This window comes from Symphalangus syndactylus, chromosome 17 (assembly GCF_028878055.3).
Source record: "Symphalangus syndactylus isolate Jambi chromosome 17, NHGRI_mSymSyn1-v2.1_pri, whole genome shotgun sequence".
NCBI lineage: Eukaryota > Metazoa > Chordata > Mammalia > Primates > Hylobatidae > Symphalangus > Symphalangus syndactylus.
The window spans coordinates 97401715-97425126 of NC_072439.2; the positions used below are offsets into that span (position 1 = coordinate 97401715).

The window sequence follows — 23412 nt, forward strand, 5'->3', positions numbered from 1 at the left end:
TTTCTCTATACCACATTGGGACTTCTGACAATTACCTTAGACTTCTCTTCCAGCTCTTATAATAACAATCCACTTTCTATCATATTTGTTTGGATGTTTGAATCCTTACGTCAACACGAGGGTAGCAAATATGACCTAACTTTTTTAGGTAGTCCCTGTGCTCAGGTACTGTTTATTGAATAAATGTGTAAACAAATTAAAAAAGAGTCTGGCCATATAGTCATTTGAATATTTTATTTCTAGACTTCCTTAAGTGTTGAACCATCAATATTTTAGTGAAAGGAGACTACATAGACTAGTTTGATGATCTTTTGTTCTTTTTCTACATGTGTTTCAAAAAAGTAAACTTAATTTCACATACACTTTAAATAGAATGTGGTTTTTTTTGCATATACAAGGAAATGTGATTACAAATACCTTTTGAAGAGGATTAGTGATAATTTGTACCTTTTGTAAGCAAAATGAATGAGAGTACTATTAGAAACCTATGGATTGAAGCTTTCATTCATCAAAGAAAATCTGCAGCTCTGTGCGCTTCCGCTCAACCCAATTCCTTAGGTCCTCTGAATAAAGCAGTGACCTGGGAGTTCTTGTATCCGCTCCTCGCTCCTGAGAAGAGTCCTGCCAACTCTGTATTGTCCTGTTGGATTTGCAGTCAGAAGTCTGAGGCTGGCAGGCACTGGGCAGGCAATGAGTTCTTTCCCTGTAAGTTGGGCACAAAAAGATCGGCATGGGAGCAGCCTCCTTTGAGACAGCTGCTCTGAGAGAATGCAATAAGCAGGGAGCAGCCAGAAAATCCTCCTAGCAGAGGGCGACTCGTGGGAGGAGTTCAGTTTGCCAAGTATTGTCATTTGTTGAGAGAAGGTGTGTGCTCAAGGAGGAGTTTTAACCTGGAGGATCATTAACTCTTTTAGTCAGCTGAGGAGCTGCGGTGGCTCGGCGAGTTGGAGTTCGTCCTGGAAGCGTCTGCCCGGCGAGGTCAGGGAGGAGGCGTGGAAGAACTTTTTCATGGGACACTTTGAGAAGGGCCAGCACGCTCTGCTCAATGAAGGAGAAGAGAATGAGATGGTAAGATTCTAGCCACATTCCCTTCTTCCCATCCCACTTCTCAGCCTGCGAGACATACACACACACACACACACACACACACACACACACATCACACACACACAGACTTCTCTAAAATTTCACTCTGGTATTACACGAGAAAAGGTCATGTTTGGGAAATCTCTCTATCCTGTAAATATAACGTCTTGACAGCAGAAATTTGCTAGAATGAAAATATTGTATTCATCTTGTCAAGAACGTTTTCTTGTTAAAGAAAACAGGGAGAGAAGCACATGCACTTTATGATTCTTGTTTGAGCCTCATTGGTATAGCCGGTTCTGTTCAAAACACCTAACAATTTTAGGGAATCCCCAATGTGACAATTTTAGGAAATCCCTAATGTGACAATTTGAGGAAATCCCCTAATGTGACAATTTGAGGAAATCCCCTAATGTGACAATTTGAGGAAATCCCCTAATGTGAGGAGCGTGTATTCCCTGAGAGGGAGAAGCAGGAGTTCAGCAGGGAAGCAGAGGTGCAGCTGGGCCTTTGACCTTCTCTTCTCACATGTCTTGTTCACCGAGTCTGTTGGACAGGGAAGACATGCAATATTAACAATTATCAGCCTACACACATTTCTGTTTTCTTCTAGAATTTTACTTTTGTGGCTTCCTCATTATAGAGATTGGTTACAGAAAACTTTTGGTAGTTCAGTGTATCCTTGATTTTAGATGTGCTTCTATCTTGAGAACTATAGGAAAATCAAAGATGACTTGCATGCTCAGGGTGAATTTAAAACCGTGTTTCTCAATTACAATGTAATCGAGAGAGTTAGAAATGTGTACATCTGTTTAATAAGGTCTTTCTGCTAATTGTGTAAGCATAGTCTTTTATGCCAGTAATGATGTAATTAAAATGTTAAAATGCGATGCTCTCATTCAATAACAGCATTTCGTCTTCCTGGAATTAATATGTAAATAACAAACCTGAAAGATATTTACTTAAAATGTTTTCTTGGTTAATTGCTTTAGCCCTGACTATTACATTCTTTGTTCCTAAACTGGTCTTTCAAGTCTAATCTGCTTACCTGTTCCTATAGCAACAACATTTTTTGGACTTTCAAGAGTAGATCCCTTCTGCTATCAAAGCTGAAAAAATTATAAAGAAGTAAAAGGCACATTAATTCAGGTGCCTTTCTTAACCATATCCTTTACTTCATTCAGATTTGACTGCCAAATGAATTGCCTTCAGCCCCTCCACAAATGTCACCAGAAATGACTTGCTAGCCCACATTGGATATCATCTTTGTTTCTTTAAAGAGTTTTCTTTAGGAAGTGAATATTTCATTACTCTCGATATTAAGTTGAAAAGTTTACCTTCATCTTGGGTACTCTTCACCAGAAGGTAGGGGCTCCTTCCTCTGAAACGTTTTTTTCCTCTCTCTCTCATTTAGAAATACACTCACTCTTTTCTAGTACACCCCTTTCTTCTCTCGGACAATTTGTCTTTCAAGTGTCAATAAGAATCATTGATTTTCCAGAAAACATTCATGGTTGTAGGGAAACTGTTACCTCTTCCCTAGCATACATATTCCACCAAAGCAATTTAGTTAACAGTTCATCTTCATAACGGCACCATCAGATGCATGGAGAAGTCCATCTAGTTTTGTATGCAGCTGAAAGCCCAGTTTGGAGAGGGCCTTTAATATGGAAAGGGACACTGTGTTTTCCGGTAGGCAGTCATTTGGCCAGTAGTCTCAGCAGAGGTGCAGCAATTAGTATGCACTCCTGAGCTCTCCATCCTCTTCTGCCTACAGAAACCTGGCCACCTGCCTGTTGCTGTGTCTGACACTCTGTTCCTTTTTAACTTACTCCTCCATCCCTTGCCCAGAGCAGTAAACTTTAAAAATTATCAAGCTATATATATATTCTACATATTTTGTAGTGATTTTTAGTGTACACAGCATTTTCTTGGCCACTAGCTAATTTAGTTTTCCTCACAACCCTATGAGGTAGATGCTGTGATTCTTACTTTAAAGATGAGGAAATTGATGCACACAGACTTGCCCTAAGGTTGCATCAACCAGTAAGTCCAGGAGCTGAGGTACCACACAGGTTAGTTTAAGTTGACAGCTCTTCTGTCTCTGGACCTGAATGAACATAGCCCACTGATACCTTTTCCAGTTCTTCCGGAGAACATTCCACTCTTAACAGAACACATTCCCTTCCTTCATAAAACAAAGCTAAGGAGAACATCAACATCCAGTCTTCTTAGATTCCCCAGGATCTGTTCTGTTATAGATAATTTGAGTTTCTTTTTTCTTCTACATAATTCAAGTATCTTATATAAGTCTGTCTCCTCTGACTTCCAAGTCCAGAAATGTGTCACACCAAAGTGTTTAGTTTCGTGCTTTATAATATACTTTACTTGAACCTTTGCAAATGTAATTTCTCTTGTGGTAGAAATTACTTCAAATTTCAAGAGAAAACAACATGCTAGGGTTTAGACCTCATGTCAAATAAAGAAGAGGAATATTCTGAGGCCTAAAGATGCCTGGGATTATCTTCCATTTTAGAATTAAAAAACCAAAAGCAGGCTGGGCATGGTGGCTTGTGCCTGTAATCCCAGCACTTTGGGAGGCCAAGGTGGGCAGATCACGAGGTCAAGAGATTGAGACCATACCGGCCAGCATGGTGAAACCCCATTTCTACTAAAAATACAAAAATTAGCTGGGCAGGGTGGCGAGCGCCTGTAGTCCCAGCTACTTGGGAGGCTGAGGCAGGAAATGGCGTGAACCTGGGAGGCGGAGGTTGCAGTGAACCAAGATCGCACCACTGCACTCCAGCCTGGGCGACAGAGCAAGACTCTGTCTCAGAAATAAGGAAATAGATAAAAATAAATAAATAAATAACAAACCAAAAGCAAACAGGAACTGAAGAGCAACCCTAGGTGACCTGAAAGTAATATCTTTAACTGCAAAATGAGACAGGAGCCAAAGGAAGAAAGAAGCTTTTGGAGGGAGAAGGAAGGAAAGGTGAGAAAGTGGCCTTCAGGGAAGATTCACCTAAATGACTGCCTCAGAAAGGCTTCCCGGAGGAAACTCCCCGAGAGCACTGGGCCAGGACGGGAAGCCTGGCTGTCACCGGCCTTGGGCTAGCCGCTTGCCTGCTCTAGCGTCGGTTTTTATACCTGTAAAATAGGACTGGTCCTTCTTACCCCTACCAGACTCACAGAGCTGTCATGAAGATCAGCGGAGATAATCCATATGAACATGTTTTGAGAAGTATACAGTTCTGGCGAAGTGTGAGCTGCTACCATCTAAATAAAGGTAGGAAGATCCAGGGGCTTAGCAATTAACCAATTGAATAAATACTATCCCACAAAAATGAGGTCATCTCTTGCCATTCAGTTATACCAAAAGGAATGTGTACTTTTTTTTTTCTTTTTTTTAGACGGAGTCTTGCTCTGTTGCCAGGCTGGAGTGCAGTGGCGTGATCTCAGCTCACTGCAACCTCTGCCTCCCGAGTTCAAGTGATTCTCCTGCTTCAGCCTCCAGAGTAGCTGGGACTACAGCTGCATGCCACCATGCCTGGCTAATTTTTTGTATTTTTATTAGAGATGGTGTTTCACCGTGTTGGCCAGGATGATCTTAATCTCTTGACCTTGTGATCCACCTGCCTCGGCCTCCCAAAGTGCTAGGATTATGGGCATGAGCCATAGCACCTGGCCAGGAATATGTACTTTTATTCATAGGCCGTAGAGACCACTTATAAATGGAGAGGAGCTGGGTTATCTTCTACTTACTTTGTGCATACTTTGGGAAAACACCTACCTTTTTCACCTTCCTTATTTGTAAAGTGAGAGTATGAGAATGCCTGGGAGCACAAATCTCTTTGAGTCCTGACGTTTTGTATTTCTATTTTGAAGGAATTTAGAACCATTTCCTTATACCATGACTGAACAAAGGTATCATGGCTTAATTGACTCTAACATTGCTCTTTAGTTACACCTTAACACAATCAATCATTTTGGGGAAGTGTTTTGTTCCAGTGAGACTTAAAAAGTAAAGTTCCCTGATATTTTTCTCTAGGCCTTAAGAAATAAGACAAAAAATAAAAAATAAAAACCTTTGAATTCTTTTCTGATTATAAAGGTAACATATGTTTATTGTAAGAATATTGAAATGACAAATAAGGATCTAAAGAATGAAGTAAATATGCTTCATGAGTTTACCACCAGACGTGTCAATAAAAAATGCAGGCTGGGCACTGTGGCTCACGCCGGTAATGCCAGCACTTTGGGAGGCTGAGGCGTGCAGATTGCTTGAGCCCAGGAGTTCCAGATCAGCCTGGGCAACATAGTGAAACCCTGTTTATAAAAATACAAAAAAAATTATCTGGGTGTGGTGGTATGCACCTGTAGTCCCAGCTACTTGAGAGGCTCAGGTGGGAAGCTCACGTTGGTCCAGGAGGTTGAGGCTGCAGTGAGCTGAGATTGAATCAGTGCACTCCAGCCTGGGGGATAGAGTGAGACTCTGTCTCAAAAAAAAAAAAAAAAATACATAAAATTAACCACTTTCTAACTATTTTGCTCTATCTTCATACTTATCTATGCTTTTGAGATTATTTGCACCTAATTTATCTGTATCATGGAAATACGAGGTAGTGGTATTACACAGCATGGTGCAACTGTATTTCTTCCCATTTCTTCCCAACTCCTAATTCAGCGACATCACACTGGTATCTTGAAATAAATAATGTTGGTGGTATTTATGCCACAGAAATCTGTGAATACTACAACGGGATTTCCTTCACCTGAAGGCCGGTTGTTAAATATTTACCAGCACATCCCTGAACATATTATTGCCTCATAATCTCCCTTTTCCCCCCTACATGTTGAAAAACAGTATGAATATGGTTTTTGGATATCATCCGTTTGTTTGCATCATGGCAAAACAAAATTATTCTATTGATTTAAAAATTCTTAAAAATATACATATACTCAGAAATATGTATCTTTTTAATGCTAGTTTTTTTTTGGAGAAAGGGTCTCTGTCTGGGTTGGAGTGCAATGGTGTGATCATAGCTCACCACACCCTCAACCTGTCAGGCACAGGTGATCCTACCACATCAGCCTCCTGAGTAGCTGGGACCACGGGCGCATGCCACCACGCCTGGCTAATTTTCTAGTATTTTATGTAGAGATGGGGTTTCACCATGTTGCCCAGACTGGTCTCAAACTCCTGGACCCAAGAGATCCACCTGCCTTGGCCTCCCAGAGTGCTGGAATTACAAGCATGAGCATCCACACCTGGCCAATATGTATTTTTAAAATGGAGTGATTCTATCTCTACTTTAAAAAAAGCTAGGCTTTCCATTATACTTACAAATGCATTATGGATCTATCTATCTATCTATCTATCTACCTCTATATATTTGATAATTATAGCGTCACATGACTATTTCAATGTTCAAGTTGTATTTGGATGAATTGTGCTGTATTAGCAGGTTTCCCATGTTGCACGTGTATTATTTCTAATTTTTTTTGGCTGACATAAACAACTTTGTACTTAGATTTTTATTTATTTTTCAGATTATTTCCTTAAGATAAAGGCCTAGAATTATTACTACTGACTCAAAGGGGGCATGCATTTTAAATTTGGATTAAGACATCATGCCAAATTACCCTTCAGAAGTTGTAGTTGTACCAATTTATACTCGGACCAGCAATCTTTTTTGAGAATACTTGCTTTCTCTTCCATTCATGCCAACATTGAAAATTATCAGTCTTTTTAACTTTGGCTCATTCAGTATACAAAATTGATATTCTGTGGTTGTATTATGTTTACATTTCCTTGATTTGAAGTTGAACACATCTTTCTATGTTTATTGGCATTTATATGTTTTCAACTAGAATCTCTTAATTTTGTAACTGGTATTATACCAGCCAGTAGTGGGTAACCAAAAACCAGTAGTGGAAAAGCACGATAAACTCTTTGTGGACATCCACGTCATTTCGGAGAACCTAGCAATGGGCACGTAATGTGGCAGCAGGGTTGTGTGTGGTCGTTGCCACATTGGAAGTCCTGTCATGCCTTCAGCAGGAGCTAGGAACATTTTTTGCCACCAATTACTTGGCTCACTTTGGTAGCTGATGTTCGTCTTTTCTTCTCTAACACCCGGGAGCAAAAGCACCTCCCCCACCTCAATAGCCACTTGTTTATTATGCTCCATGGGCACCTCTGAGTCAGTTGCCAATGTTAACTAGTGAACCCACAGATCTCATAGTGGGGGAATTGTGTTCAGGCTGAGACATTTTGTCATTTGAAATGTTCAGGAAGCTGGGCCACTGGCCAAGTCTAATGTCTTTATTCTCGATTCATTGCTGCAGAACTCCCATGAAGTCAACTCATCTTCGATATAAATTTTAGAGGAGTGAAATTTAATTGCTTCTTGAAGACAGGGACCCTGCTCAATTCACATTTTCTTGGCTTCTCCCTTCCCCTTCCCATTCCACCCAGAATTTAACACACTACCTGGCACAAAAACTCAGGTCATGATAGCATAATTGCAAGCTCTATTAACTACAATTTTGCATTCTGAGAACAGGGAGGCAGCAGGGCTCAAAAGTGGGAGTGGTTTGAGTAATTTAAAAATAAACCCAGAAAATGTTATGTTATTTATTTGGAGTGGTCAATGGTCAATAGTCTCAGGATTTTATCAATTAGTTCCCCTCTCCTCCAAGAATAACAAAAGCTTATTCTTCACAGTTAATTAGCCATACTATACTATTTTTCTGTAAGATACTTTATCTTTTCATCCATTCGTGTATAAACTCAATGAATATTTAAGAAACCTCTACTTTTTGCCAGGAGTCCTCTGTGCTAACCAAGGAGGAGTTTGAAAGAATAGCAAATAGCTTCTGTTTTCAAGCAGCTCACAATCGAGTGGCAGTGCTGAGTACATAATTTGCATGACCCAGTGCAAAGTGAAAATGAGGTGTCCCTTGTTGAACAATTATTAAGAATTTCAGGATGGTGATAACAGAGCATTAAGCCAAGTGTAGGGACCTTCTGAGTGTAGGGCCCAGTGTGACCGCACAGATTGTGTACCCATGAACCGTATAGGGTCCTTAGGCCCATGGAAGACAGAGCACAGGGCACAGGAACTTGAGTTGGCACTTTGGTGAGAGAGTTGGTCATTTGCTGATGGATCCAGAAGAGATTCATTTTGGGTGCCCATTTCAAGGCTTTGTGAAGACTAGACAGAGTAGGTTGACTTGACAAATCAGCCCATAGCTACTTCTGAGTGCCCTTCATAGAAACCTTGGTAAGCTGCCTGAAACCACAGGCTGGGTAGAGTTGAAAGGCAGCTCAGAACACCTTCTCCTCAACTTTTCCCTCAGCCTAAGGCTATTCTTGTGGACAATGAGTACAGCTGTACCGAAAATGGCCCCTCAGAAAAAGAACAGAGAGGAGGCCCAAATGTCCTGAATGCTTTCCAGAGAACTATAATGTCCTCAGGCCAGGACACACTGATTTCAGTGGGTACACACGCGGGGCCCTGGCTGAAACTGTAATCACTTCAGCATGTCCAGAATCTGTTGCCTTCTTGGGGGAACTATGGCTGAAGGATTTTGAAACTCTGGTACTTGAGTTTCAGAATCAGTACTTAGAAGATAATATTGTGAAAAATGATTCATGTTTTGAGGCCAGTTCTAAAACAAAACTATCCAAGAATTAAGTTTGGGTAGATGGAGAGATCTGAGACTGTATCTTATTTCATGTTTATATTTAACATGTCACATTGACTTTGATATATTTCTGATGAGATGAATTGAAAAATGTGCGCATATATTATAAGAGTTTCTCTCTTCTCTCCTGATCAAGTGGGTTGTTAACCTCAATCTTACAAAAGGAGGCACTGAGAAACTATATAATTTACCAAAATCTGGCATCTAAGAAGCAACAAAAACGGAACTTAAGCATAGGCAGATTGACTTCAAGCCTTCTGCTCATAACTCAGTGTACTTAGCCTGTTATTACCAGTACAAGTAGTACTGCTATTAAGCCCCACACAGTACTTATTAGTTTAGCAGTTATTTTATACTTTGGGCTTATTTTGAATTGTGAGAAACAAAACCTCCAGATCCCTTTTTGTACAAGTCTTAAATCTCTGATCTTTTGGGCTTAGAAGTGATTTGGATCACAGGTGTTGAAATCAAATCATCTGGATATTCCTTTAGTTTTTAGTCATCTATGCATTCCTGTATTGCAGAAGTGGTCTCTCTTTGTGCTCCTGTTTCTCTCCCAGTGATATCCTCCTGGGCTTACGACTCAGTGCTAGGCTTGTAGTAGAGGTAGACAGCGTTATCTGTTGCACTTGTCCAGACTTAGTCTCTGGCAATCCCTTTGTATCTTAGCTTCAGGGAGTAGTGCTTTGTCAATATTCGTATTTTCCCTCTCTGTGGCAGCCAAATCTGTCTTATACTTGTAGTTTTCTTAGGTGAGAGTTTCTTGCTTCTCCACTGGCTATTAATTGCATTTAATTTTAATGTAGAATCCTGGTTTCAGAATAGTCAATGGTAAAAGTTTTTGCCTTTATCCTTCATCCAGCTTCAGTTGATTTTTGCTCGTGTCCTGGCAGATGGTTTCTTACTTAGAAGTAATTGGCCTTTGTCAATTACTAGCTCATTCCAGAAGCTTAAATAGTAGGAGAGAAGAGTCCAGAGAAGTAAGAGGGAAGTTGAGCCTGTCTCCTGGAGCCATTAGTCACCTCCTTCAGACCTGTGCTGCCAAAGGGAGCTCTCTCTGATGTCCTCCTCTGCCCCCAGTCTGTCTGATGAACACCAACTGATGCTGGGGAAGAAGAGTTCCTGAGTGGATGCCAGCCTCTTTCTGAGTCTCAGACCTTTAGATATTCCAGCTAAACTGATGCTGTAGTCCAAACTTGTACTTTATAAATTTGTTTAAATTTTAGCTCATTTCTTCTTATCGGTCGTATGGCCAACATCACTTTCTCTCATGAGATGCAAAAGGTAAGAACATTGTTTTAACCTGTTTCTTTTTGGAAGAACTTGTTCTTTGGAATTTGGTTTACTTGATTTCCTTGAAACCTTAGCTATCTGTTGAGTTCAAGAAAATTTATGACTTTGTGGGTTATCTCTGTTTTTTCCTGGTTGTTAGGGGGAGTGTGATGTTCTTTGTAGCATTCTACATTCAGAAGCAAAAATCCTCAAGAGAGACCTTTGAAAATCAGATAAACTATGTGTTAATGATTGTCCTAACCAGTTGGTTAAGATCGGCTATCAAAAGACTGTATGAGGTTGGTTTGGCAAGACTAGTTTAGTGTTGCTTACTTACTCTTAGTGATTTCTGCATTCTTTTCCATGTGCCCATTTGCCAATGGGGTTGTTTGTTTCTTGTAAAAGTTCAAGTTCCTTATAGTTTCTGGATATTAGACCTCTGTCAGATCGACTGCAGAAATTTTCATTCAGTCTGTAAATTATCTGTTCACTGATCATAGTTTCTTTTGTTGTGCAGAAGCTCTTTAGCTTAATTAGATCCCATTTATGAATTTTTGTTTCTGTTGCAATTGCTTTTGAAGTTTTTGTCATGAAATCTTTGCCTGTGCCTATGTTTTGAATGGTATTGCCTAGATTTTCTTCTGGAGTTTTTTTTTTTTTTTTTTTTTGAGTCGGAGTCTCGCTCTGTCGCCCAGGCTGGAGTGCAGTGGCGTGATCTCGGCTCACTACAAGCTCCGCCTCCTGGATTCACGCCATTCTCCTGCCTCAGCCTCCCCAGTAGCTGGGACTACAGGCACCCTCCACCATGCCTGGCTAATTTTTGTTGTATTTTTTAGTAGAGACAGGGTTTCACCATGTTAGCCAGGATGGTCTCGATCTCCTGACCTTGTGATCTGCCCGCCTCAGCCTCCCAAAGTGCTGGGATTACAGACGTGAGCCACTGCGCCCAGCCTCTTCTAGGTTTTTTATAGTTTTGGGTTTTACATTTAAGTCTTTAATCCATATTGAGTTAATTTTTGTATAAGGTGTAAGGACAGGGTCCAGTTTCAATTTTCTGCTTATGGCTAGCCAGTTTTCCCAGCACCATTTATTAAATAGGGAATCCCTTCCCCATTGCTTGTTTTTGTCAGGTTTGTCAAAGATCAGGTGGACGTAGATGTGTGGTGTGCTTTCTGAGATCTCTATTCTGTTTCATTGGTCTGTGTGTCTGTTTTTGTACCAGTACCATGCTGTTCTGGTTACTGTAGACTTGTAGTATAGTTTGAAGTCAGGTAGCCTGATGCCTCCAGCTTTCTTGTTTTTGCTTAGAATTGTCTTGGCTATCTTTCTGCATCTGCACAAATACATTTTCTCTAGATGTACCGTAATTTTTAACCAGTCCAATATTGATATGTATTTGGTTGTTTCTAGTCTTTTGCTACTAAGACAATGCTGCAAGAACATCCTTGCACATATATCTTTTCATGCATCTCTATATACATATACATATGCACACATCTTACATATGTATACATATGTATATAACAAGTATATATGCTTATAAATATCTGTATTGATATAGAGATAGAAAATTTCTGCAATTGAAATTACTTAGTCATAAGCTAGGTACACTATTTAACACATGTCGTCAAAATGCCTCTTTAAAAAGTAATACTGGCCAGGTGTGGAGGCTCACACCTGTAATCCCAGAATTTTGGGAGGCTGAAGTGGCAGGATAGCTTAGACCCAGCAGTTCAAGACCAGCCTGAGCAACATAGTGAGACCTAGTCTCTCTATGTGTATAAAAAAGTAATACCACTTTACATTCCTTACAACAGTAGATAAGTGTTTTTCTTATCTTTGCCAATATAAGTGAAAATAGAATTCAGTAACTCTAATTACATGTTTTCCATTACGAGTTGAGCATTTCTTCACACTTTAAGCCATTTGCATTTCTTTGACTGTGAACTCTGTGTCCTTTATTAATTTTTACTGGGTTCTTGGTGTTTTGCTTGCTAATGCTATGGTCCCCCTGTAGTGGATATGTTTTTTTCCCCAGTACAGATTTCGCTAAACCTCTCAGTTGGATTTGACACAGTTAACTGCTCCATTCTTTCTGAAGCACTCTTTTCCTTGGCTTCAGTGACAACACACTCTCCATCCTCTCCAGTTGCTCTTTTCCATTCTCTTTTGATAGCTCATCCTTCTCTATCTCACTTTTAAGAAATGAGTGTTCCAAAGTCAAAACAACATGAAAATGCATATAATGTAAAGGCTCCATTTTTTTCTCCCACTCCACTTGGCCAACTGCTTACATTAGTTTCTTGTGTAATCTTCCAAAAAAGTTGTTAGGCAAACGAAGCAAATATATGTATTTTCTTTTTTTCTTATGTAAGTGGTAGCATAATTACATTATTTTCTAACCTGCTATTTAAAAAATTACTATTAATATATCTTGAGGATCTTTTCATGTAAGTACATAAAAGATTCTTCATTATTTTTATAGCTGTACATGCCAATGACTTCTAAAGGCATATGCTAATAACTTTCAAATTTGTATATGTATCTTAAATCCAGATATCTCTTTCCAGTTCCAGACTCACAGCTTCAACAACCTATTTGACATCCCCACCTTAATATCAAAAAATTACCTTAAATTCAACACTTTTGACATAAAACTCAAGAGCTCTTCTCCTCGAATCTGCACTTAGGTTTATCTGATTTGGTAGCAGATACTACTGACCATTCCATTGCACAAGCCAGAAATCTGGTTGCCAACCTTGAAACTTTCTTTCTTCTTCCCCTTCAACTACACAGAAAGTCCTTTGATTTTTCCTTCCTAAATATCCCTTGGCATCCTTCACTTTTTTCCTGCCACTATTATGGTTCAAGTTAGCATAATTTTCTACCTTGCAGTCACCTCCCATCTGGCTTCCATACATCATTCTTGCAGAATATGATTATTTACATGCTTTTATCACTAAAATGCTTCAAAATATTCCCATTGCTCTTAAAATAAACTTCTAAATCTCATCGCAGACTTTAAAGCTTTACCTCGAGGTTCACAAACTTTTTAGTTTCTAGAGCTCTTTAAACTCTTAAAAAATCACTGAGAATCTCTAAGAGTTTTTAATCTTTTAAACATTTGATATTTACCAAATTAAGAATTAAAACTCAGAATCATAAAATATTTATTAATTTAAAATAATAACATTTATATATACATATATATTTAAAGACAACTGTATTTTCTGAAATAAAAATAATTTAGCAGGAGAATGGCATTATTTTACATTTTTGCAATCTCTTTTATGTTTGGTTTAATAGAAGACAATTGGATTTTCTTCTTTTTTTGGCTTATAAGCAACATAATTTATTTCTTTAGTTAAGGAGGCTGGAAAGTTCAAGATCAAGACACCAGCAGATTCAGTGTCTGGTGAGGTCTCTCTTCTTGGTTCAGAGATGGCACCTTCCTATTGCATCCTCACATGGTGAAACAGACAAGGCATCTCTCCTGGGCCTCTTCTATAAGGGCACTAAAATTGTTCATGACCGAATCACCTCTCAAAGGCCCCTTCTGCTAATATCATCATCTCGGGGGCTAGGATTTCAACATATGAATTTTGGGTCACATTCAGACTGTGGCAGTCTTTTAAAAAATTTCTATATCAATTGATTTTAATACTTTGATAATCATATTTCTTTTTTTATTTCCAACAATTGGATTTTCATAACTGCTTCTGCCTTTAGTCTATTGTGATATTAAACACCACTCAGCCTCTGGACATCTCCACTGTACAATTGTGCGAGAATAAGATTCTAAAAGACAATTAACATCTTAGTGCTATTATGAAAAGAGTATACCTGCTCAGCCCCTGTGGGACATTCCTGAAAACCCCCAGGAATCCTCAGGCCCCTCTCTAAGGACTGCTGCTCCACCTGTACGGGTAACTGCTGCTTTGACTTATTTCTCCTGCCTTAATTGACCCAGCATCTCCCTTGCTTTCTGCCTTCCAGATGCACTAGTCTTTTTGTTTCCTGAAACATACTCTTTTTTTCTAACCTCAGAACATTTCGATATGTCATCAGAAATTGTCCATTTTTTTTTCCTCTTCATGATTTGCCCTTTCCCCTTGACTAAATAACTCCTACTCAGATCTTAGGTTCAATGTTACTTCTTCAGGGGCAATTTCTCCTGATTGATTCCCTTTGCTATATATGATCCAAAAGTACTTTATTTTTTCTTCTTATTCCTGATGGTCATTATACATTTATATATGTAATTACTTGATTATAACCTATTTTTCTCAGTAGGCTGCAAATTTCTTGGTGTTAAGAACCATATCTCTTTTGTTCATTCTATTCCTGAAATATTAAAGTTTGTTCAATAAATGTTTGTTGATTAATGCACAAATGGGTAAAAGAATGAGTTACTCAAAAGCAGAACACCCTGTCTTTTTGACATTGGCTTATTCTGTTAATCATTTTTAGAACATATTTATCAGATTTGCAAATAATTTGAACCTAGGGAATTTAGGAAGTATCTTAAATGACAAAATCAGGACGACAAAATGAACACACTAAATGATTGGGACTTTTAACCCCCAGAATCAGGTAGGAGGTCTTTTACACAATAGTTTCCCAATAATGTGGAATAAAATATAATTGTGTTTTTTGTTTGCTTCTGTTACTGATTCACTCTCAATATCCCATATATTTCATGTATTAGAACAACAAATATTATGAGGAGGTAGCAGGAACCACCATACTCCTTATTTATTTATTTATTTTGAGACAGAGTCTTGCTCTGTCGCCCAGGCTGGAGTTCAGTGTCAAAAACTCTTCTGAGTGGAAAGAGCATGCTGGGAAATTCCTTTCTGCTGAAGAAAACATACTTATTGCTGGATGAAGAGCACTAGGAGTTGGATGCTTTTTCAATTAAATAATGAGTACTTGGTCCTTTGTTTTTAGCCAGTACATTCCATTCAACTGGGAGTAAGACACTGCTCTATCTTTAAAGAAGCCTAGCACCTTAATAATACCTAGAAACTATACTCAGATAGATAAGACTTTTCCATTTTTCCTTCTTTTTCAGCAATCTGTAAAACTCCACCATCTCGTCGAGTCACATAATAGCATTACGGTCTCTGTATGTGAGAGAAAAGGTAAGTTCCATTATTTTAGATCTATATGCTATTCACATGGAATCAGAAAAGGATTTAAATTTGTATTTCTGATTGCTGTTGTTATTCCCATCTTCATATTCATTTTTCCTTAGGCATTTGTTCAAAGGGATGAGGAACTTAAGATTTTTTTTTTTACCTTAATAACTACTTTAGACCGGGTGCAGTGGCTCACGCCTGTAATCCCAGCACTCTGGGAGGCCGAGGCGGGCTGATCATGAGGTCAGGAGATCGAAACGATGCTAGCTAACGCGGTGAAACCCTGTCTCTACTAAAAATACAAAAAACTAGCCGGGCTTGGTGACAGGCGCCTGTAATCCCAGCCACTCTGGAGGCTGAGGCAGGAGAATGGCGTGAACTGGGAAGGCGGAGGTTGCAGTGAGCCGAGATCGTGCCACTGCACTCCAGCCTGGGTGACAGAGCAAGACTCCTTCTCAAAAACAAAACAAAACAAACAAACAAAAAACTACTTTATTGGGGTGGAATTAACATTTGGTAAACTTAACATATTTATAGTGTAGAATTTGATAAGTTTGGCATATGTATATTCCCATGAAACTATCATAATCCTCAAGATAATGACCATTCATCACTCCCAAAAGTTGCCTTGTTCCTGTTTCTAATTTTTTTCTCTCCTGCTTCCTCCCACCTCCCCCATCCCTCAGGCAATCATTTATCAGCTTTCTGTCACTGTAGATTCATTTCCAGGCTCAATATTATACATAAATGATATTTTACAGTATGTATTCTTTGGGTCTTTTATAATATATTTTTGGTTAATTTTGGGGGGATCAAAGTTCATAGTTATTTTGGGATTTATCCATTTTTTAAGTGTATCAATCATTGATTCCTTTTATTTCTGAGGCTATCTCAGTGTATGGACATACTAATTTGCTCATCCATTCACCTGTTGATGCATATTTGGGTTCCAGTCTTTGGCTATTCCAAGTAATGATGCTATGATCATTTAGGTACAAGCCGTGTATAGACATGCTCTTTCATTTCTTACGGGAAAATACCTAGCTATAGAACAGCTGGGTCATGTACTAGATAGATATTTAACATTTTAAGAAACTGCCAGTCTTTTGTCCAAAGTGGTGACACCGTTTTACAGCAGCAGTGTATGAGAGTTCCAGGTGCTCCACATTCTTGACAACACTTGGTATGGTTAGTCATTTTAATTTTGGCCACTTTAGTGTGTGGTAGTATCTCATCATTGTTTTAATTTGTGTTTCCCTAATGACTATTGGCATTGAACATCTTTTCAAATGCTTATTTGCTGCTCATATATCTTTTTTGGTGAAGTATTTGTTCAAATCTGTTGTTTATTAGGTTATTTTTGTTATTAAAATTGAGAATTTATTCTACATTATGGATACAAGTCCTTTATCAGATAAATGATTTGCAAACATTTTCTCTCAGTCTGTGACTTACCTCCCCATTCTCTTTACAGTGTTTATTAAAGAGCAGACATTTTTATTTTTGTTAAAGTCCAGTTTATCAATGTTTTCTTTTGTGGATCATGCTTTTGGTGTAATTTCTAAGATATTTTTGTTAAGGTCACCATGATTTTCTGTGTTGTCTTTCAGAGTTTTAGGTTTTACATGTAGTTCTATATTACATTTTGAATTTTTGGGTTTTTTTTTGGATTGGGGGTCATTTTTTGCAAACAGATACCCAAATGTTCCAATACCGTTTGTTGAAAAGATTATCTTTTCTCCACTGAATTGACTTTTCACCTTTTGTCAAAAATCAATTGTTCACTTGTGGGTGGATCTATTTCTTGATTTCCTACCCAATTTTATTGACCTATTTGCTTTTTTATATTAATGCCGTACAATGTTGCTTTATAATAAGTCTTTAAATAGGGTAATGTTAGTCCTACAGCTTTGCTCTTCTTTTTGAGAGTTATTTTGACACTATTGAACCCTTTGGGTTTCCACATGACTTTTGAACTCAACCTGTCAATTTCTTTTAAAAATGCTGGTATTTCTTTAGAATTACAATAATTTATAGAAATACAGGCTTAAGTTTGTAAATCTTTAGAAGTTCATTTAAAAATCTGTTAGAATTCCTCATTCAGTACTAATATGAAATGTACAATAACGTATACAATTGTCACAAATAAGACTCAAAGATGCCAATGTTTTATGAGATATTTTCCATAACCTGGGGTTGCTTCCTTAGAGTATTCCTAAGATGTCTACTGATCTGTCTATTAAAGTCATGCAGTGGGAACAAATGTCGATTTTCTTTGCCAAGAAAATACCATAGATGAATATTAAAAACAGTTCTGTAAGCCAAAATTCACATCTGCACACACTTAAAATGTAGCTCTTTTTTAAAAAATAATAATTTGCAATACATTCTGAAAAACACAAAAATGCTCTACACCTGGCTGGCTTACCAGTGTTTAGCCATAAGTGCAGTGATACAGGTTATGCAATTACTGAAACTGGTAAGTGTATTCTAAATTCTGGAAATATGTATGTAGTTTTGTATTATAACTCTTTTTGGCATCTATTTCAGGCTTGTTTATAGTATATACATATGTAGAATAGAAAGTTCAAAACATGCTCTAGTGATGTGACCAACGAATTAAAGGAAATACAATATTTTTAAGGGGAATATGATATAATTTTTTTCTGGTTAAAAATTTATTTATTTATTTTGGTATATAAATAAGTTCTTTCATGGTGATTTCTGAGATTTTGGTGCACCCATCACCTGAGCAGTGTACACTGTACCCAGTGTGTACTCTTTTATCCTTCACTCACCTTCCACCCTTTCCCCTGAATCCCCAAAGTGCATTGTGTCATTCTTATGCCTTTGTGTCCTCATAGCATAGCTCCCACTTATGAGTGAGAACATGCGATGTTTACTTTTCCATTCCTGAGTTACTTCACTTAGAATAATAGTCTCCAATTTCATCCAGGTTGCTGCAAATGCCATTATTTCATTTTTTATGTCTGTATGGTATTCCATGTTACATATATGCCACATTTTCTTTATCCACTCATAGATTGATGGGCATTTGGGCTTGTTCCATATTTTTGCAGTTACAAATTATGCTGCTCTAGACATGCACGTGCAAGTATCTTTTTCATATAATGACTTATTTTCCTCTGGGTAGATACTCAGGAGTGGAATTGCTGGATCAAATGGTAGATTTACTTTTAGTTCTTTAAGGAATCTCCATACTGTTTTCCACAGCAGTTTTACTAGTTTACATTCCCACCAACAGTGTAAAAGTGTTCCTTTTCACCACATCCTCGTGAACATCTCTTATTTTTTGATTTTTTGATTATGGCCGTTCTTGCAGGAGTAAGGTGATATCGCATTGTGGTTTTGATTTGCATTTCCCTGATCATTAGTGATGTTGAGCACTTTTTCATATGTTTCTTGGCCATCTTTATATCTTCTTTCAAGAGTTGTCTATTCATGTTCTTAGCCCAATTTTTGATGGCATTGTTTGTTTTTTTCTTGCTGATTTGTTTGAGTTCCTCGTAGATTCTGGGAATTAGTCCTTCAACAGAAGTATAGATTGCAAAGGACTGTGCAACCAGGAAGTTAATATTGACGCATTTCTCCCAACTAATGGTCAGACCTCGTTCATGTTTTGCCAGTTGTCTCAATAATGTTCTAATAGAAAAGAGATAAAGAATTACACAATGCTCTTGTTTGCCATGTCTCTTTAATCTTCAATTTTTAGTTGAATTCTGTGACTTTGACTCTTCTGACTCTGGTTATTTTATAGAATGTCCTTCAGTTTGAGTTTTCTGATATTGATGTTGAGCACTTTTTTGTATGTTTCTTGGCCATCTTTATATCTTCTTTCAAGAGTTGTCTATTCATGTTCTTAGCCCAATTTTTGATGGCATTGTTTGTTTTTTTCTTGCTGATTTGTTTGAGTTCCTCGTAGATTCTGGGTATTAGTCCTTCAACAGAAGTATAGATTGCAAAGGTTTTCTCCCACTCTGTGGATGTTCTGTTTATTCTGCTGGTTATTTCTTTTGCTGTGCAGAAGCTTTTCAGTTTAAGTAAGTAATTAAGTACCATGCATTTATCTTCATTTATTTATTTATTTGCATTTGCTTTTGGGTTCTTGTTATGAAGTCTTTGGCTAAGCCAATGTCTAGAAGCGTTTTTCCAATGCTATCTTCTAGGATTTTTATGGTTTCAAGTCTTAGATTTAAGCCTTTGATCCATCTTGAGTTGATTTTTGTATAAGGTGAGAGAAGAGGATTCAGTTTCATTCTCTACATGTGGCTTGCCAGTTATCCCAGCACCATTTGTTGACTAGGGTGACCTTTCCCCACTTGTTGCTTTTGTTCACTTGGTCAAATATCAGTTGGCTGTAAGTGTTTGGCTTTATTTCTAAGTTCTCTATTGTGTTCCATTGGTCTATATCCCCATTTTTATACTAGTACCATGCTGTTTTGGTGACTGGTCTTACAGTATAGTTTGAAGTTGGGTAATGTGATGCCTCCAGATTTGTTCTTTTTGCTTTGTCTTGCTTTGCCTATGCAGACTCTTTTTTGGTTCCATATGAATTTTAGGATTATTTTTTCTAGTTCTGTGAAGAATGATGATGGTATTTTCATGGGAATTGCATTGAATTTGTAGATTGATTTTGGCAGTATGGTCATTTTTACAATATTGATTCTATCCATCCATGAGCATGGGACATATTTCCATTTGTTTGTATCGTTTAGAATTTCTTTCAGCAGTGTTTTGTAGTTTTCCTTATAGAGGTCATTCACCTCTTTGTTTAGGCATATTTCTAAGTATTTTATTGTATTTTGCAGCTATTATAAAAGGGGTTGCATTCTTGACTTTTTTTCTCAGCTTGGTCACTGTTGGTGTATAGCAGAACTACTGATTTGTATACATTAATTTTGTATCCTGAAACTTTGCTGAATTCATTAACCAGTTCTAGGAGCTTTTTGGATGAGCCTTTAGGGTTTTCTTGGTATACTATCATATCTTCGGTGAACAGCAACAGTTTGACTTCCTCTTTACTGATTTGGATGCCCTTTATTTCCTTCTCTTGTCTGATTGTTCTGGCTAGAACTTCCAATATTATGTTGAATAGAAGTGGTGAATGTGGGCATCCTTGTCTTATTCCCGTTCTCAGGGGGAATGCTTTCAACTTTTCCCCATTCAGTATAATGTTAGCTGTGGATTTGTCATAGGTGGCTTTTATTACCTTAAGGTATGTCCCTTCTATGCCAATTTTGCTGAGGGTTTTAATAATAAAGGGATGCTGGATTTTGTCAAATGCTTTTTCTGCATCTATTGAGATGATCATGTGATTTTGTTTTCAATTTTCTTTATGTGGTGTATCACATTTATTGACTTGTGGATGTTAAATCATCCTGCATTCTTGGTATGAAACCCACTTGATCATGGTGGATTATCTTTTTGATATGCTGCTGGATTCAGTTAGCACATCCTTTCATGTGTTCCTTTTCTTTCTCTTTCTTTCTCTCTCTCTCTCTCTCTCTTTTTCTTTCTTTCTCTTTCCTTCCTTCTTTCTTTCTTTCTTTCGTCTCTCTCTCCTTCCTTCCTTCCTTCCTTTCCTTCTTTCTCTCTCTATTTTTTCTTCTCTCTCTCTCTTTTCTTCTCTCTCTCTCTCTTTCTTGACAGGGACTTGCTCTGTTGCCCAGCTGGAGTGCAATGGTGCAGTCATAGCCTCACTACAGCCTCGATCTCCTGGGCCCAAGTAATCCTCCTGCCTTAGCTTCCAGTGTGCGCCACCATGCCTGGCTAATTTTTGTATTTTTTGTGCAGGTGGGGTCTACTCTGTATTTCTTTCTTTTTTTCTTTTTTTTTTTTTTTTAGACGGAGTCTTGCTCTGTCACCAGGCTGGAGTGCAGTGCAGTGGCGCGATCTGGGCTCACTGCAACCTCCGCCTCCAGGGTTCAAGCAGTTCTCCTGCCTCAGCCTCCCAAGTAGCTGGGACTACAGGCACGTGCCACCATGCCCGGCTCATTTTTTGTATGTTTAATAGAGATGGGGGTTTCATCATGTTGGCCAGGCTGGTCTCAAACTCCAGACCTCGTGATCCACCTGCCTCGGCCTCCCAAAGTGCTGGGATTACAGGCGTGAGCCACCATGCCCAGCCTCTACTGTGTATTTCTGAAAGGCAAAGACATTTTCCTACATGAAAGACTGTGCAACCAGGAAGTTAATACTGACGCATTTCTCCCAACTAATGGTCAGACCTTGTTCATGTTTTGCCAGTTGTCTCAATAATGTTCTAATAGAAAAGAGATACAGAATTACACAATGCTCTTGTTTGCCATGTCTCTTTAATCTTCAATTTTTAGTTGAATTCTGTGACTTTGACTCTTCTGACTCTGGTTATTTTATAGAATGTCCTTCAGTTTGAATTTTCTGATATTGCCTCATGGTTAAATTCAGGTTATGCATTTTTGGCTGGAATATCACAACATGATGCTGTGTTTTCACTAGCTTCCTCTCAGATGGTACATGATTTCAATTTGTCCTATTACTGGTGATGTTAACTTATGTTACTTAATTAAATGGTGTCTGCCAGGTTTCTCCATTGCAAATTTATTCTTTTCCTCTTTGTAATTAATGGTTATTTTGTTGAGAGATACTTTGAGATGATAGAAATAAACCATCTTCATCAATTTTTCACCCACTAGTTTTAGTATACATTGATGTTTCTTGGCCAAATTAATTATTACTTTGATAGTTGCCAAATGATGACTTTTCTAATGTTATCTCTCCTTCTACATTAATTAATTGCCATTTTGCTGCAAGGAAAATCTGTCTCTTCTCCTTATTTATTTATTCATTTACTTAAGTCATTATGGACTCATAAATCCCTATTTTATTTGATGGTTATAGTTCTTTCTTATCATTATTTACTTTGATGTTCAAATTGTTACAGATTTAGGCAGTGAGAGCCCTTTAAAGTTGGCTTTGATATTTTTGTAATATGTCCCCATCATTCTTTGAGCATTTCTTTACTTAATGGCACAACAAGATGTTCTAGCTTACATTATACTTTTCTTGGCCCAGCCTGTACTCAGTCCTTTCTCTAAGGAAACCTTTTTACTGGGAGAAAGGGAATTTAGAAACCAAAATTTGAGTCTGGATGTGCTCATTACTGTTGGTGTATAAACAAGAAGAATAGCAAACATATTTATATATTCTTATAATCACACATATTTACATCTATATTATTTCTATCTAGTACATTGATATCTTTCATTGGAATCTACCACAGGGTTTATTGTAGTTGTATCTCTTTCTCTATTTGTAACTTCATTTCTTCAGTGAGAAACTTGGCTGGTTAATCTCATTATATCTACAGAAGCCCCCTCTTATCTGCGGGGGTACATTCCAAGACCCCAGGTAGATGCCTGAAACCACGGGTAGTACTGAGTCTGATCACTGTCATTTGGAACACATTTCTGTTCCTGTCTTCCACCCACACATTTAATGCCTTTACCATTTTATCTAAGCACTTACACACTGTGGTTGTAACGTTTGCAGTTTGAGGTGCGACGCACAACTAGCACAAATTTCTTTTTCCTTCTTCACAACTTCACAGATGGTTGATTCGTTCTTACTGTAGATCTTAGCAACCTCAGCATACAGTTTTGTTTTCTTTCTTGAGTCGAGAACGTTCACCTTTTCACTTAAAGGAAGCACATTGTTTCTTCTCTTTGACATAGCTGAATTGCGACCATTACTACTCTTGTGCTTTGGGGCACAAGTAGTAAAATATGGGTAACCTGAAACAAGCACAGGGGTACTACAACAGGCAGTGTAATGCCCAGGTGACTGACCAGCAGGGAGTGTATGAAGCATGGATTCTGTTCCGGGTGGGATGGAGTGCATAGCACTAGATTTAATCACTCTACTCAGAATGGTGCACAGTTGGAAAACTTATACATTGTTTATTTCTGGGATTGTCCACTTAATATTTTCTGACTGCAGTTGACTGCAGGTAATTGAAACCACGGAAAGTTCAACTGGAGATCAAAGGAGACTACTGTACTTATTGTACCATTTCTGCCTGGATGCAACCAGTCTTTCATCACCGCTGATGCTCCCACTGCCCCTCATCCCACTCTATGTAAATGCTCTTTTCACCTTGCTCGGGTCCCAACATCCCACAGCAAGCCACTGCCACCATGGG

The 23412-nt window shown here is 38.2% G+C and overlaps 1 protein-coding gene across 1 annotated transcript in view; it reads left to right on the top strand.

Annotated features, from left to right (window-relative positions):
• LOC134732858 (probable cation-transporting ATPase 13A4) overlaps window positions 1–23412 on the top strand; it is a 113002-nt gene that overhangs the window by 51097 nt on the left and 38493 nt on the right. The window contains exons 3-4 of the mRNA XM_063619971.1: window positions 915–1068; window positions 15146–15215. Coding sequence (XP_063476041.1) covers window positions 915–1068; window positions 15146–15215 — 224 coding nt within the window. The remainder of the gene's footprint in view (window positions 1–914; window positions 1069–15145; window positions 15216–23412) is intronic.